Source organism: Haliotis cracherodii, unplaced genomic scaffold (genome assembly GCF_022045235.1).
Source record: "Haliotis cracherodii isolate W230 unplaced genomic scaffold, xgHalCrac1.p SCAF_2, whole genome shotgun sequence".
Taxonomy (NCBI): domain Eukaryota; kingdom Metazoa; phylum Mollusca; class Gastropoda; order Lepetellida; family Haliotidae; genus Haliotis; species Haliotis cracherodii.
In genome coordinates, this window is record NW_027266275.1 from 58,202,729 (window position 1) to 58,219,949 (window position 17,221).

A 17,221-nucleotide genomic window follows, 5' to 3' on the forward strand; every position below is an offset into this window, starting at 1 on the left:
ATTATTATGAATTAATTATTTACTCATGGTTCTGAGTGGAAAATGTTTTCAATAAGCATTATGAGAAACTGCACATCCTGATGATGAGTGTTTGTTTGATCATTGTCTGGAGGCACAGGAGGCACAGTCGTGTAAGGTTCTGTAATCCTCTGTGCAGAGTTAGGTGTGCCAGAAACTGATTGTGAGTTCATCCCCCTGATTGCTCCAATTATGTTTCTTGGTTAACCGTCATCATACCCATGTTCGTGATTTTCGCCAAAGTCGTAAACATTATGGCTTTCCTACCTAATCACTGACGACCTGGGTGAGAAGCCCAGTCCTGGTGTCCCCCACTGTGATATTGCTGGAATATTGCTAAAAGTGGTATAAAAACTTACTCACTCACTCACATGGTGTTAAACCCAACTCACACACTCACTCACTCACTGACACAAGGGAGCCTGTTGATCATGGTAATATATCCTTTTACAGGCTTCCATCTGAGCGCGACAGTCATCCATCTGAACCTGACGCAGACCCAGGGGAAAGGAAGCTACAATGTTGCCGTGGTCTTTGACCGGCGGCGCATCTCTTCATGCACATGCACTTGCAACAGCAGTCCCTCCTGGTGCTCACACATTGTGGCATTATGTCTATATCGTATACATCAGGTGAGACATACCCTATTAAACTGTCTACGAGTCTAGCGAAACTAGTTCATACACTTCATGAAATCCTGAAAAGTCATGGAATATTTGTTTCAGTTTCCTAGATGTGGAAAAGTTTTGGAATAAGAAAATTGGAAAAGTAATGCAAAAATGATATTTTTTACCAGGATTTATTTTCGGTAAAATCAAGCAACAGAAAAATAAACAAAATATAGCCATTGGCATATTCCCATGTTATTCTGATTCAATACCTGATCTCTGTTTTGATCTCTAATGAATTTTTATGATAAAGTGGCACAATAGCATGGAAAACTCATGGAAATATGTCAGACTTATAGTTTATGAACTCAGTACTATCATACTCCACATTATGTATTAATGATTTTTTTGTAATATATGAACATAGCAATTTGTAGTAGTTATATATTTGAAGATCTTCATTATGTCCACATCAAGGTAAATACCTGTCATTACTGCTTATCTAGTAAACAAAATATTTTTTCTCCACACCACCTTGTCATTTTGGTAAAATTGTCTTTTTAAACAAACAGTTAACTGCAATTTGTACTGTGTTTGTTTTTGGTGTGCATAACCATGATAATTAACCCTGTCTTTGTGTTTTCGCTTTTAGGCTACGTCAGTATGTTTGCGAGCACCAGTGTCCGAGTCACTTTCGCGTCTTCATAGAGATCAACTACAGAAATTTGCTCAGTATCTAATTACTGAACTGCCACAACAAGTAAGTCAGTAATTATCTCCCTTAGACTGTTATCGACACAGAAGGATCATATTTCAACACTGTCCCAGTTACAAACCTGTTGTGATTTGGTGGAGTTTTATCATGTCTGGTCTATTTCATGTTCATGAATTTCTATTTTGAGATAGTATTTTTATGAACATGATTTATTTCGTATTGATAGCATTTGATCAATTTTAATGTTGTACAATATATCATCCTGAAATAAAAAGGTGTATGCTTGGGAATTGAATATGGAAAATGATAAAAAGAAAGATTAATGAAAGTGTTTTCAGATAGTTAGTTAGATGAGTAAAGATTGCTGGCAGTCTCAGATGATAATAGACATAGAGGATCCTTATAGAACCAATGCAGATAGTTAAATTTGCTATGGACCAGTACAGCTTATTCAGTGCTGTCCAGCCATCCTGTTCAAATTTCTTATTTTGGTGGAAAGTCAAATATTGATTGTGTTTGTTTTTATCAAATGCGCTTGATGGACAATTCCTTGTGTTGGGTCAAGTCCAATCGTGAGACAGGAGTGGTTGTCAAGTAGGTTGCCCAACTGGCTTAAAGCTGGTGTGAAATGACTGTCTAGATGACAACTTCATCTTGTGCCCATGTATTCAAAGAGACTTCACCTTAAGTTCCATGTAACCCCAGGTCAGCCACATATATATGTGACAAAGTGATTCAATGTTGGAGGTGTCAACAAAATTAAGAAATTAAGCTGAAATGTAGAAATATCAATATGTATGTCTGTGGAAAAATGTATGTTGAGAGAAACAAAACAATACCAAGTCCTGAGCAGCAAACGGCTCATATGCAGAATATTTGATCCAGTTCCTCATGGTTACAACCTGGTTGGTCTACGTTGCACCAAATTAACATTATATTCCCAGGGTTAGAAATTGGCACTAGTCCTATAGTCTTTGCCAAACTGCCCAATAGTAAAGGTATCCTAATGACTAGTAGAATTTTGACATTTTTAAAGGTTTTGCAAAATGCTATCATTATAAGGACTAGTGGACTGAAGCTGCTGGTTTCTTACGCCGCATTTCTAATAAATGTTTCAATTAGACTTCATTTAACCTTTGTTGTTGTTCCAATTACAAAACATTTAAAAATAGGCAGGTATTATCAAGAAATATTATTCTCTCAATAGTTAGCAGTGTTTGGTATGCTTCATGTGTGCTCTTTGTTTTCCCAGTCTGTACCACTGAAAAAACTTGTGGTCGGTGCCTCATAATTTTCTTTAGCCTTAGTTTTGCTGTCTCTCTATACTCTAGGATGAAACAATCCAGGGTTATTATCATATGAAAGATTAAGTTTTATTATACTACTTTAGAATTCCTTAAGAGTACTGAAATATATGTCAATGGGGTAAAGAATTCAGACCACATGACTTTGTTTCAGATTTTACCAACAGCTCAACGGCTTCTAGATGAACTGTTATCTTCTCAGGAAACAGCTATAAATACAGTGTATGGGGCACCAGGTCAGTGCTTCCTTTCATTAAGTGATCATTTTGTGGTTAAAGGTTCTTAATAGAATGGATGTGGTTCTGAGTTAAGCAGCAGTATGCCTGGCTTGTACCATATGGAACATATTTTTCTGTTGACCATTTTCCCTTCTGCAGAACTACAGTAACCTAGCCATAGAGACACTAGTGATGCTGAAGAGGTTGTTCTTGTGTCGGGTATTTCAGAATGTACCCCAGTTACCTTTCTGTATAGAGAAATGGATGCTGGCCTTAGTCATAGTGGTGAGACGATACGCCGATGCATTGGTGGATCCAAATTTTTACTTCTCCATACAAGAATCAATCATAGTGGCACACTGAGTCTAAAATATTGATACATACCTCAAATGTTTGCTGTAATAACTATTACACCAAACATTAATTAGTAGGTAAAACCTAAATATTGTTTCCCATTGCGTCTTACTTCACACTGCCAACTGTAAATCGTCAGTGTGCCAGGTATTTGGCACTCCTGTCTATGAAAAAGATGGCTTACGCACCACAGATTAGAGCACATGCAAGTATCGTGATACTTATCGGATTGTGAGCAGGGTATTGTGATATGTATCAAATTGGTGTATCGTCCCAGCCCTATTAAATCAGAATACAGAAAGGTCCCCTACGTAGCCACTGATAAGCAAAGGTACAGATGGACAGGCCCGTGCATGGTTATGTGAGAGCAGTTCTTATCAACAGGAAGGATTTGATACATGTGGGGGGGCACGGGGGTCATGGGTGGCCCAGTCGTCTTAGGCGCTGCGATTCGCTGTGCAGAGTTGCGTCACTTGGGCACACCAGAAACCTATGATTGTGGGTTCGAATTCCGGTTCGCCCTGATTATGTTTCTAGGTTTGTCAGCACCATACCCGCGTTCGTGGGTTTCACTGAAGTGGTAAACGTCTGGGACCTGCATCACTTCTGGCTTTCCTCCCACATTAAGCTGACACGCCGCGATTTAACTGGAATACTGTTAAAAGCAGTGTTAAACTCAACTCACTCACTCACTCACTGATATATGTGGACATGGGTACAAGTGAATAAAAAAAAAAATGTTTTGTGGACTGTTGACTTCAGTCGCCAACTGAGGTAACTTTGTGTACTTTAAATAGTTTAATTTCATCCAGGGTACATTTCTGTATTACTGGGCTTTTGTGGCATGTCAGCACACATTATCATCTATTGATGACTGTATTGCCAGATCCTACTGCTGGACCCCCTGCAAGTGAGCAGACCTCATGGTGTTTAGATGAAACAACTCTACATGAAAATGTGAAGAAAACTCTAGTCAAGTTCTGTGTCCCATCTCCAATAGTATTTAGGTGAGTCATTGGAAAGCTTTCAGTTTCAGGATTTATCACCTATTAAAAAGTGATCATTTGTTGACACATTCAATATTATGTATGACTTCAAATTAAGAATACCACCACACCATTCAAGTTTTTTTTCATGTTTTATTATTATCAATGAGTAACACCTTGCTAAAAGCATACTACTTATAAGTAAAACAAAGTCATGCATTTTATAGTAGTCCTAGAACCCTGGTAGACACCATATATGTATGTTTCACAACCTGTCCCCCCCTCTCTCAACAGTGATGTGAACTACCTATCAGCCAGTGCACCTCCTGCAGCAGCAGAATGGCAGAGTCTATTACGGCCACTGAGAGGGAGAGAGCCTGAGGGCATGTGGAACTTATTGTCTATAGTGAGGGAGATGTTCAAGCGACATGACAGCAATTCAGTACCCCTGTTGGAGATTCTCACAGATGAGGTTCTACAGTGTGAACAGGTACACTTAAGGAACAAGACACCACACCTATGGGGATTGGTCACCGCCCCATGCTTGTCTTATGTTAACATCTGATTTTGATGACTGTGTCGTTGCACTATTGTTAACTTTAGCAGCATTCACTCATTCATGCCCCAACATCTTTGCTTATGCTGTCATTCACTGGTTTGCCAGGCCTAGACTCAATTACAGGTTGTCAGGATATAGTGGGAATATTGCTGACTGGCATAAAACAAAACTCACTTCTCACTTTAGCAAGAGACAACTTTAAATTCCATAGTAATAAGTACCATTTTATGTGTAAACGTTGTCATAATATTTTCATCAAATATTTTTTAATATTGTTTTCTTACCACGGTAACACAATACCATCTAGCAAACTGGATGTATTCACTTTATTGATTCGATGCTCTCCTAATATGTACACATGAAATTTTAATTTTGCTGTTGGTAAACAAAAATGTAACCACTCATCTGTTTTACCAGATACTGATTAGGTGGTTTGCCACGAATGTAACCAAATTCTTTTGTTTTACCAGATACTGATTTGGTGGTTTGCCACGAATGTAACCAAATTCTTCTGTTTTACCAGATACTGATTTGGTGGTTTGCCACGAATGTAACCAAATTCTTCTGTTTTACCAGATACTGATTTGGTGGTTTGCCACGAAGGCCTCAGCCTCTAATAACAGCAATGCTGTGCACTGTAGCCGCAGTGGAAACAGCTCGGCGAATGCCACCCAGCACGCTGCTGCGAGTCTGTGTGAAGAAATAGTAACTCTGTGGCGACTAGCTGCTCTCAACCCTAAACTCTCACCGATTCAAGCTGATGATCTATGCACCAAGTTCAAGGAGTGGCACATCCAGACAATAGAGAAAGTCAGGAAAGCTCGCGGATCTAATTCCAGCAGTTCAGGCGGAAACATTAAGAAAAGTGACATCGAAAACTTTCCTGGGTTCAAACCTGCTATTGAGGCTTGTCAGATGACATGGGAAGACTACCCCATTCCTGGGGTAACCTACTCAGACAAAGATGGATCTCGGTATGTGTATCACTTTAGCTCTAAGGGCTCAGATGGGGAGGGAAAGAAACCATCCAGGGTGCAACCAGTCACTATATGCTCAGAAGACATTATTAGCACTGATAATTCTCGAACTCTTGCTCATTCCCAAAGATCTCAGGATGCTCGGGCACGTGCCCGCCACGAAGGACGGCCGTTGAATATGAGGAGAGATTCCGCCATCAATGATGGAGCAGCAAGCTCAGGTTCAGAAGGATTTTGTGAGCCGGAACGTGGATTCCGGGACTCTGATTCTAGTTACGATAACAAAGGATTTCACTCTAGGAGTAACTCCTTGGACGAGCCTGACCCTGGCCATGTATACCCAGGCCAGGTCTCACACAGGGAGAATGTACGTGTCATGGTGCATCAGGATAGTGATGTGTTTGATGACGGGGTAGTGGACGACCGACCAGACCCCGTCGGTCAGGATCTCGCAAACCCCACCCCCCAGGAAGAAGGGGCCATGGTGTCCCCTGGAGCTACAGCGCAATCTAGTCAAAGTCTTGAAGCTGGTGCCCCTGCTGTTCGGCCTGTTGAACAATCTACCTCAGAATCACAGCAGTCTAGTGATGAGTATCAGATGTATTTCTATGACCCTAAATCAAAGCTGACTGATGCAGACAAGAAGAAGAAGGACAAGAATGAGGAGCCCAACTACTTTGCTGGCCTGAAGAACCCACAGGAGGCCAGCAAGGTCCCAGAGAAGAACCCTTCCTCTCAGGATGTAAGTAACATGTATCTAGTGGATTGTTCTACCTGCAATTCATTATCACTTAACCTTGTCTTTGTTCAATAATAATTCCCGTCAATATGATCAATTTTTGATTGTATACCTGACATATGATGGTAGGCCCATCATGATTAGAATTTGATTTGGTTTGAAATTTGTAAACTGGTGTTTTTTGTCCAAGTTTAACTTTATGAAAAGTCTTTGGCAGTTACGTTCATGACATGTTCAAATAGTTTAACATTCACTATAAGTAAAAAAACTTGTAGAAAATAATGCAATTGTGGAGTGAATTTGGACAGGTTGCACCTTGCACTGTCCCTATTTCAAATATTTTGATGTCATGAAAACGGTTTAATCGAATACAAAATGGTGTCAGTGAGACAAGTAATCCGCTCCAGATTTTTCAAACCTTGGCCTCCCCATATGACCAATATTGTCAAATATTTGACAAACAAATTCACTCACTTTTATTGTATAAAGATATGTGTTCAACTTTTTCAAAGACACATGTTATAGGTCTTTGAAAGGCATGTTATTGCTTGTTATTGAGGGTAGAATTACTCCATGCAGGACATTCTGATCAGTTCAAGGAAGATGACAAAAGTGACAATAATCTCTTCTCTTCACCAATAGAACTTCCAAGCCTCTGCTCCTCTGTCGCAAATACTGTTTGCTCGGGCAGAGGCTCTCCATGCGCACGGCCACACTAAAGAGGCCTGTAAGTTGGCCAAGCAGTTAGCTGAAGACTTGTTGACCAACCCACCAGACCTTATAGCGGAGTCGGCCAATGTGCCAACACCAAAGTGTGAGTAGCCTCATCTTTCTCCAGTCACAGGGTTGATGTCATATATCTTTCAGAAGATGTGTTCCGTCATTTATTTGAAGAATAATGTTAATAAACTAAAGAAATACTTGAATTACAGATGGTAATGTTATTCACATACTTTGTAATGAGAATCAAATTATCAGGAATCATTTTGGCGTCTGCTATCAAAGAGTTTTTGTGTGACTTAGAAATGAAAGTAACCTAAAGTACACTGCATTCATTATGTTTGCCTGCTTAATCTATCATGGTCATATAGTCTACAGTGTTGTAAACTAATGTGTGTCTGTGTTCATTTGTGCGTATGCCAGTTAACCCAAATATTTTTACCTTAGCTTAACATTACAGATACGACCCCTTGACTTTCATGCATAGTTTCAAACAGTGCTAGAGATACACAGCAATATTCACAGTAAAGGCACTGCTCTCCTCTGTTCCCTGCAATCAGTTAATGTCCTCCAACATGCTTTCCAGCCAAGAAGAAGAAGGCCCTGAACAACATCAGCCTGTTAGCCAGTGCCACTCTGTCCAAGGCTTCCTTCCTGGTCAGTGTTCTGTGTGAAGGAGTGGAGTGCCACCATCTAGCCTTCCAAGTCGGGATGTTTGGACTGGAGCTTGCAAGACCACCTGCATCCAGCAAGGCCCTTGAGGTAAGTAATACAATAACTGGAGTACTAGAAACTGAACATGCTGAATGGGCGGTGGTATGGCCTAGTGGTGTAAGCACTGGCATGTCACATAGTAGACTGAGGTTTGTGTGAAGCACATTGTTGGTGTCCACTACGAATGTTAAATAACCCCAACTCGCTCACTCACTCTATGCAGTTGAACAGGTCATTGCTAGTCTGTCACTGTCCTTTTTACTTACACATTACAAAGTATGGAAGGTTTTTGTGCTGTATTCATTTTGGGTAATTCTCTCTTAGGTGTCATGGGGCGGTCGGGTAGCCTAGTGGTTAAAGCGTTCGCTCGTCACGCCGAAGACCCGGGTTCGATTCCCGACATTGGTACAATGTGTGAAGCCCATTTCTGGTGTCCCCCGCCGTGATATTGCTGGAATATTGCTAAAAGCGGCGTAAAACCATACTCACTCACTCACTCTTAAGTGTCATAGGTAAACTCTGAATTTGGAAATGTCATAAGCACCTTAGATAACGTTATTATTCACCTAATAGTAATCTTAATTATGCCAGTAAGAATTTGAATTGACTTCAGCAATGCATTGCAACAAACCTTTTAGAAGCCACATGAGTTACCCATGTTGGTTGTCTCCCCTAGGTGAAGCTAGCCCACCAGGAGTCTGAGCTGCTGCAGATGTTGAAGAAGATCCCCCTGTGGCCGGCCGAGCTGGGAGTCCTGCGGGACAGGGCAGAACAGCTGCGTGACGGCAAGCTGCAGACAAGGGGCGACGCCCTTCTGCCGCTACACCTTGCTACATTCATCTTTGACTCACTTTGTCTTCCAGGTGTTGTTGCAAGTAAGCAAATTGATTTGAACTTTCAGATGATTTAGAGAATATTTACAATGTACTCTCCTGTTGGGATATTCAACAAAATGAGTTTCTAGTACATGTTTGTCATGTGAGTTGAAACTGCCTCTATGGTCAAGTGGTAGAGTGTCTGCCCAGAGAGCGGAAGGTCCAGGGTTCGATCCTAGTCCGTGTCATACCAAAAGGCGTTAGAGATGGTACTTGTTGTTACCCTTCCTGGTGCTCATTATTTAGGCACTAAAACAAGGACTGGTCGGCTCAGAGTCAGTATACTGTGTCTGACTGGGGTATTCATGTTAAATTGCAGCATGGTATCTCAGTGAGCTAGCTCTATAAATCGGCATCAGTCCATACTAGTACAAGCAGCCACACACATGCGTGCACGTCGCCATATAATTGGAATAATCTTAGACGCGACGTTATACCCAATTTCACCTCACCACCTAGTGTGAGTTCACTAAAATGTTGATCAGGTGAAGCTCACCAGAGTTCAACTCCAACGCTGTAAGGTTTGAGTGTGAGGACATAGTTAATAATGCAGCTTTATGGAATAGAATCCATACCTATTATTCAAGTTTCTGTTTCATGTTTCTAAGATTATGTTGATATTAAAACATACAAGAAATGTTCCTTCATAGCATACTTCATATACTGATAATATTTAACATTTTCAGACAGAAGCGTGGCAGATGAGAAACTTGGATTTGAGGCTGCTGTGACAGCATTAGGTGAGTGCATAGTTTAGTGTGACAGACGTGATACTAATAAAGTTTTCATGTTACACATAAAGGGAGATAAGTGGTTTATGTGTGTGATACTAGTTACTTGAGTTAGCTCCCTTTCTCCCTGTCATTTGTTTGTGTATGAATTACAAAGACATATCTGCTCATATTTTATTTGTGTGTTTATGAAAGAGTGTATTGTGAGTTTACTATGCGTGTATATAATTGAAGGTTTAAAAGCAAACGTGTCCGAGGCTGAGCACCCACTGCTGTGTGAGAGCACACGGAGACAGAGGGGAGAGCTAGCCATGTCCATGTTGGTTCAGTACAAGGATGACCAGGTCAAGCTAAGCAAGGTCAGGGTCATACTTAGACATGTCATTTCTCACAATCTTCCTCTGAATACTGAAGTTATGTGTTTGACATTCCAAGGTTTCTGAACCTAAAAAAGTATACATTGTGAATTGTGAAAATGAATTATGTTTTTCACATGTGAGATTTATCATTGAGGAAGTAAGCCGCCTCTTTGTCCAATATTGAGTTAAATGTAAATAGTTTAGTCATTACCTCTGTTGTCATCTGTCTACCTGTACTATGTCATCAAGTTTCCTTGGTGGTCAGTATTTAGTTGTAATGTTGTGAAATGTGTTAGAAAATAAATGTAACATAATACCAAATTACCAACAGTGCCTTTTTTTTCAACAGATAATGGACAAATTGCTGGACAAGGAAGTCCATCAACTCTTCAAAGCTCCGAGCCTGGTGACGTACCTGTCTAGTAGCAAGACCTCTTCTAGTCAGGGCCCTATACCAGGGCCTAGTCACGCTGCTGCCCAGGGAGATATGCATGGAGCAGTTGGCAACATGGCCGCCAACCACAACTCGGACATGGACAATTTGTTTGTCCCAGACCGAGCACCAATGATGGGAGGTGGCAACCCTGACATAGGTGGGCAGTGGCAGGACGTACGACCTGGACCGTCAGGGGGAGCTGATGCTCTGCCCCCTCAACACCCCTCCCACTCAGGCAGTGGGATGATCACTGGAGGGGCGAGGCCGAAGACTTACACTCACAGATATAACATGAACAGGTCAGTGCCCCTACCGATATAACATTAACAGGTCAGTGCTCTCACAGATATAACATGAACAGGTCAGTGCTCCCACAGATATAACATGAACAGGTCAGTGCTCCCACAGATATAACATGAGAACTTCATGACAAGAATAGAATAGGTCTTCAGCAACCCATGCTTGCCATAGAAGGCGACTATCCTTGTCGTAAGAGGCGACTAACGGGATCGGGTGGTCAGGCTCACTGACTTGGTTGATGATACATGTCATTGTATCCCGATTGCGTGGATCGATGCTCATGATGCCAATCTCTGGATTGTCTGGTCCAGACTCGATTATTTACAGGCCATGAATACTGCTGAGTGCACCGTTAAACAACAAACAAACAAAGAAGAATAATCATTTGACAAATAGCTCAGTAACCAGGGTTTTCTGTGGTATTTGTTTGCCAATCTATTAGACACATTTTGATCCAGAGTTTTAGAATGCATGTGGTAAATGGCCCTTCTTGTGTTGCAGTGGCAAGGACACTGACAGCTCTGCCCTGGAGGAAGAGGGAGATGACATCAAGGCTCTGGAAGCCAAGATCCGGTGTCTGGGTATGAAGAAGAAACCTTCCCAAGGTCAGTAAACAGAAGGAAAACCACCAGTGGAATTTTATGCCACAGTCAGCAATATCCCAGCAATATTGCACCGACCTGTAAATAAATGCAGTTTAGGTCAGCCAAACCAGTTATAGTATTATATAAGCAAAGTTCCATGATGTTGTGTACGATGACATGCAGTCTGCCAAGTCACTAAGTCTGACCACACTATCCAATCTAGTCTACTCCTACCACAAATAGAGTGCTGGCAGGCTGTTTGTCTGAGACCACACTAGGTTGAAAACCAGGAGGTCCTTCTTACTAATCACAAGTGAAATTACCTTTTTAAGTGATTTTGTAATCTGATACACAAACAAAGAAACACCGTAACTTAAAATGTCGTCCTTTAAACATTTGATACTTTTTACTTGTTTAACTACTTTTGATTATGTCCCTCAGATTTGTTCAAATGAATTAATTCAATTGGAAAAACCTTTCACAGACTTCATGATCAAGTAATCAGTTGGATGTTGAATAGTTTCTGTCCAACATTACCTTTTGTGTCCGTTTGATATTCAGTGCTGCCCAGTGGTCTAAGACACTGCAGTTCATTGTGCAGAGTTGTGCCCCTTAGATATACCAGGAACCTATGATCGTGCATTAAATCCCGTTCTGCTGTGATCATTTTTGTAGGTTTGTCAGCACCATACTTTTGCTTATTCATTACAGTGGTAAACATCTAAGTCTTGCATCACTGTGAGGGATTTCCTCACCCAGCAAGCCGTGTGCCGTGATATAACTTAAGTACTGTTCAAAATAATGTTAAACCACACACCCTCCCTCACTGTATGAGAATGACACATCAGCACATGTGGGAACTGTTCTGTGTGTGTTGCAGGTATGGCCAGTATTGACAGCAGCGCCCCGGAGACAACATCAAGTGACAACTCCCCCACCCTGGTGCGACGCAACTTTGGCAAACATCAGGGCCCCGGCAGCGACTGCGGCAGCAGCGGGGACAGCAGCGACTCCCTGGGCTCCAGCAGCTCTGGGGATAAGGGTGCCAGGGGCCTGCAGAGAGACAACGAAAGGTGTGTTACTCATCATGCAGATGATGGGAATCAGGAACGATGGCAAGTTATAACCAAGAACTAGTTTCTGAGTTTCGTATAATTTAAAAAAAAAAATTCATATTTATGACCTCAACTTGGTGTTTTGCAAGTAAAATTGATGAGAGTGGTTTCTGAATGGTGATTTGAACAAATATTAATGGATTGTAACCCATTTCATTTGTGAACGCCGTGATATAACTGGAATACTGTTAAAAGCGGTGTTAAACCCAACTCACTCACTCAACCATTTCATTTGTGGACAATTCATTTTCAATAATAAGCCTAGTGTGTCAATATTAATGACTCATAAGAATGGATTTTGACAAATATTAATGTAGTTAAACAAAATTTTGTTTGTATTCTAGCCATATGTTTTTGAAGTCCAGCATGAAGCAAGTGTTTCCATAAATGAAATGCCAGCTTATTAACTGAACATGTGTAACACAACAGGATCAGACTGTTGTTGACTACAAATAGAATGCAGTTTGGTTACCTAGCTGTCACCTAATGTGCTGCATTATATAGGTTTGACATGATTCCTGAACTGTGTTTAATGTAAATGGTCAGGTCACAAGTGGTTGTGTGTTACAACTTTGGGGCATCTGGGAAAAGACTTACCTATTTTGCTTCAAGACACTTTTCTTGTTTACATCTATGGTTGTCATATTCTTTTTCATTACCTACATCAACTACTAGTTCAAGTCCCAGTTCCCTCCAATTGTTTCTAAGTCAGTGCTAGTGTGTTTTATCAAAGTGGTAAATATCTTATGACCTGCATCACTTTGAGATTTCACCCCCACAATGCGATATAACTGAAATACTCTTCAAACTGCCATTAAACTGCTCCCTCGCTCGGCACCTATATGACCTTCTGGAATGCCAGGAAGGTACAGTACAGTATCCATCTGGAGATGGGTAACTTGGGTACTTGGGTCGGGTGGGTCCTGAGTTGGACTACCCAGACCAATCGTTAGTCCCATGATATATTGTTAATAATTCACTGTAACTCCATGGTTACACTAACATTCATTAATGTTAGCATTTCATTCTGACTATGCATGCTTTCCTTCTGACTTTTATATGTTTGATGGTATGGATGATCAGATGATCAATAGTTTTTGCCAGGCTCCGGTAAAACAATTCCCAATCGGAAATTTTGCACATAACTTTTGAGACCTATAATCGATAGCCACATAGGGTCGGGTAAGAGGGGGTTGGGTACATGGGTTTGGACTTGTCCCAGCCCCACTAGGAGTCATCAGTTTCTGTGTTGTATTTCCAGTCCGCCCAGTCCATACATCAACAGGATCCTGCCCTCACAGCTTATGATGGACTCAAGAAGCTCAACTCCCAACATCAAAGGAATCAGGTACATTGACATTTAAAGATTGATAATATGCTCACACAATATAATTCTAGTACTCCCACATTTTGTTGATAAGAGCAGAAATATTGTTACCATATTCTTCTGATGTAAAAAACCAGATTGGGTGGTAGATGAGTGGTACTCTAGAAGGTCCATGTTCAGTATGCCAAAATCAATGGCGATTCTAGCTCAGAATAGGCCCATACAGCTTTTGAGTGTGTTGCAAACTGGATGTCTTCAGATTGATTGATCGTGACTTTGTGATAGTTTAAAAGATGCATGTGAGTGATAGTATGGGGCAGAATAATCCCCATGGCAGGAGGGAAGTCTACCCCTGAGATTGCTTTTCACATGCCTGTGTACATTGTATTCTTTTAAATATATGTTAAAAAGTACTAAAATATATTTGAAAACATTTTATATGAACAATGTTTGACACTGACTTCTGTGCTCGCAAGTTATGAAGAGAAAAAATAGAAAAAGAAAATGAATTGAATGTTGATATATCGTCTGCTAAGCTAGTCCCACTGCGCATGTCGAAAGTGGGGCTGCTGGGAAAATCTTGTGTTGTGAGAAAGGGTGTGAGCATGTGCCGGCCGGCGTGACAGGTTGTTTTTGTGTGAGTGGTGTAAGCTGAGGAAGAATAAAAGAAACAAGTGTCTACAGCGGTTGGTTTTAGTTATTGGACTGGCATTAACACCCAGTGGGTCACTATCTCAAACCCAGTGTAGATTCTTGCTCAGAATAGGTTCCCGTAGGGACCATTTGTGCTTGATGCTGTAGTATGGCTGCAATACTGTTGAAGATTATCAAGAAGTCTTAACATCCATCCTAAAATAGAAACACCTCAATGCACTATACATTTTAGCAGGACAGGGGAAGGTCCGAGGTTCAATTCCCGGCTGTGTCATACCAAAAGATGTTAAAAGGTGGTACTTGTTGTTACCCTGTCTGGCGCTTGGCATTAAGGGACTAAAATAGGACTGGTCGGCTCGGAGTCAGTATACTGTGTCTGAGTGAGGTATTCATGTTAAACTGTGGCATGGTATCTCAGTGGGCTCAGTCCGGACTAGTACAAGCAGCCACACACGTGCATGCACGTCAATATATAAGTGCAATAATTGCGACATTTAACCCCATTTCACCTCACCTATTTACAGACTGCCATCATATAGCTGGAATATTGCGTTTAACATTGCATGTGGTGTTAAACAACAGACAATCAATCAATGTACCTAATCTTGTTCCAGGTACAAGGGAAAGAACCGCATCATGCCAACAGTGCCCAATCAGCCTAGTGAAGCTTCTGCCCACTTCATGTTTGAGCTTGCTAAGACTGTGTTGATGAAGGCAGGGGGTAACAGCTCGACGTCACTCTTCACACAGCCTTCCAACAGCAACAACCAGCATGGTCCACACAGGAACCTGCATCTATGTGCGTTCCAGATTGGCTTGTATGCCCTTGGACTCAGCAACTGCGTGGCACCCAACTGGCTGTCTAGAACTTACTCCTCCCATGTGTCTTGGATCACAGGTGTGTATGTTGTGGCCATATCAAATGTATCTTAGCTGCAAAACCTTTATACTACTGTCACGCTATCCAAACTTTACTGGTTGTTGTGAATAGGTACTTGCATACCAATCTTGTCATCCTTTAGCATTCTTGTAGGGTCAAGGTATATCTGGTCTAGAGTTGATTATTTACAGGCAGCCTTGTTATAAACAACAAATAAACAGAACAGAACTTTTTATGAAAAAATAAGGTTTTCATTTTTTTAAAATTTGTAAATGTGAGATCTATTAAATATTGGTTTTCAAGTAAGCAGCTACACGTCTTAAAGATTGATTAGTTTTACAATAAATGTAGTTTAATCTGTATATTCAAAGAAATATCAAGGTGTCAGACAAAACAATTAAATTTTTTGTCAGTATGACATTAAATAATTCAATTGATGTGATGAAAATGGAGTAAAATAAATTCTAAGTATTGTAACAATGCTACATTATTGTTGTAGGTCAAGCCATGGAAATTGGCAGCGCAGCAATCAGGATACTGATTGATACATGGGAGGGTCATTTGACTCCTCCGGAGGTGGCCTCCCTTGCAGACAGAGCTGCAAGAGGGCGTGACCCCAACATGGCAAAAACTGCAGCAGAGCTTGCTTTGTCATGCTTGCCACATGCCCATGCCCTGAACCCTACAGAGGTGCAGCGAGCCTTGTTCCAGTGTAAGGAACAGAGTCAGGAGATGCTGGAGAAGGCGTGTCTGGCTGTGGAGACCGCAGCAGAGGGAGGGGGTGTGTTCCCCGAAGTCCTCTTCGATGTGGCCAGACACTGGCATGAACTATCTGAAGAAGCTGCACAAAAGTCATCATCTGAAGCTGTGGATGTCTGTGCCAGCGCTGCCAGGACAGTTCGAGTGGAGCCCGAAAATCAGGCTCCTGTGGCTGTTCCTGTTGTTGCTGCTCCTGTCCAGCCTGTGGCTAACAACCCAGACAGGAATAGCCCCTCAGCCCACCCAGTCCTTCCCTATAACCACAACCCACCCCAGAGCCAAGCTAATGCTACAGCTAGTCCTCAGCTCCTGACCCATAGCAGCAATCCTGTGGCACACCAGGCCGTTGTACTAAGCCCCTATGCTATTCCACAGACTGGTCCTCACCATGCACAGCTACCTCAAGCATATGTACAACACTATAATAACTGTTATGTTCAACAAGTGCCTGCTGCTGCCTTCAGCCACTACTCACAGCCACACATAGTACACCCTCACAGTATCCATCCAGCCTACGTGACGCAGTACTACCAGAACCAGGCTCCATACGGCAACATCCAGAACATGTCTGGACACTCCCAAGTGTATCACACATCTGCCACCCACATCCGACCAATCACCCCAGCTGTTCCCATCTATGCTGGAGCTAACTGCCAAGTGGCAACAGTCCAAAACATCTCCAACCCTATCTCCAGTCACATCCACGGTCTCCACCAGCTGGAGCCGACCACTAGCACAGCCTCCACTGGGACGATGGGTCAGATCGCAGTCGCCAGTCCCCAGCCGGCCGCCCAGCCCCCTGTACACAATCAGGAGCAGCTCAAGTACCTGATGGCAGCCTTCAGGGTGGGCATGTCGGCTATGGAGACACTTGCTCGTCGAGTCCATGACGACCGCCCTCAGACAAAGTATGCTCGGAACCCACCCTATGGGGAGGATGTCAAATGGCTCCTGGCAATAGCCATCAAACTAGGTTAGTTCACGGAGATTGTTTCAGTGATATTGGTCTTGGCATGCTTGGGGCATGGAGGATAAAGATTGAGTTAGTCTACATGATTGGTTTCCAACATAGGCATGTCACGCTTATTTCTTGAATTGTTGGGTTAAAATTGGTCTTCAGCAACCTGTGCTTGTGATAAGAGGCGACGAACATGATCAGATGGTCATGCCGGCTGACTTGGTTGATGCGTGTCATTTTATCCCAATTGCCTAGATCAATGTTATCATGTCAGTCACTGGATTGTCTGGTCCAGACTAGATTATTTACAGACCGCCATCACATAGCTGGA

At 42.0% G+C, this 17,221-nt stretch overlaps 1 protein-coding gene across 2 annotated transcripts in view; it reads left to right on the top strand.

Moving 5' to 3' along the window:
* Positions 1-17,221, top strand: part of LOC139468284 (zinc finger SWIM domain-containing protein 8-like) — a 55,733-nt gene that overhangs the window by 31,355 nt on the left and 7,157 nt on the right. Inside the window, exons 4-20 of one of the 2 annotated variants that reach the window (XM_071250154.1) lie at positions 472-650; positions 1,279-1,386; positions 2,800-2,881; positions 4,104-4,224; positions 4,498-4,693; positions 5,339-6,481; positions 7,121-7,292; positions 7,785-7,960; positions 8,589-8,787; positions 9,474-9,527; positions 9,753-9,877; positions 10,227-10,612; positions 11,115-11,218; positions 12,078-12,312; positions 13,574-13,660; positions 14,908-15,191; positions 15,673-16,905. In XM_071250154.1, coding sequence (XP_071106255.1) covers positions 472-650; positions 1,279-1,386; positions 2,800-2,881; positions 4,104-4,224; positions 4,498-4,693; positions 5,339-6,481; positions 7,121-7,292; positions 7,785-7,960; positions 8,589-8,787; positions 9,474-9,527; positions 9,753-9,877; positions 10,227-10,612; positions 11,115-11,218; positions 12,078-12,312; positions 13,574-13,660; positions 14,908-15,191; positions 15,673-16,905 — 4,884 coding nt within the window. The remainder of the gene's footprint in view (positions 1-471; positions 651-1,278; positions 1,387-2,799; positions 2,882-4,103; positions 4,225-4,497; positions 4,694-5,338; positions 6,482-7,120; positions 7,293-7,784; positions 7,961-8,588; positions 8,788-9,473; positions 9,528-9,752; positions 9,878-10,226; positions 10,613-11,114; positions 11,219-12,077; positions 12,313-13,573; positions 13,661-14,907; positions 15,192-15,672; positions 16,906-17,221) is intronic. The other variant, XM_071250155.1, reaches the window with a different exon arrangement.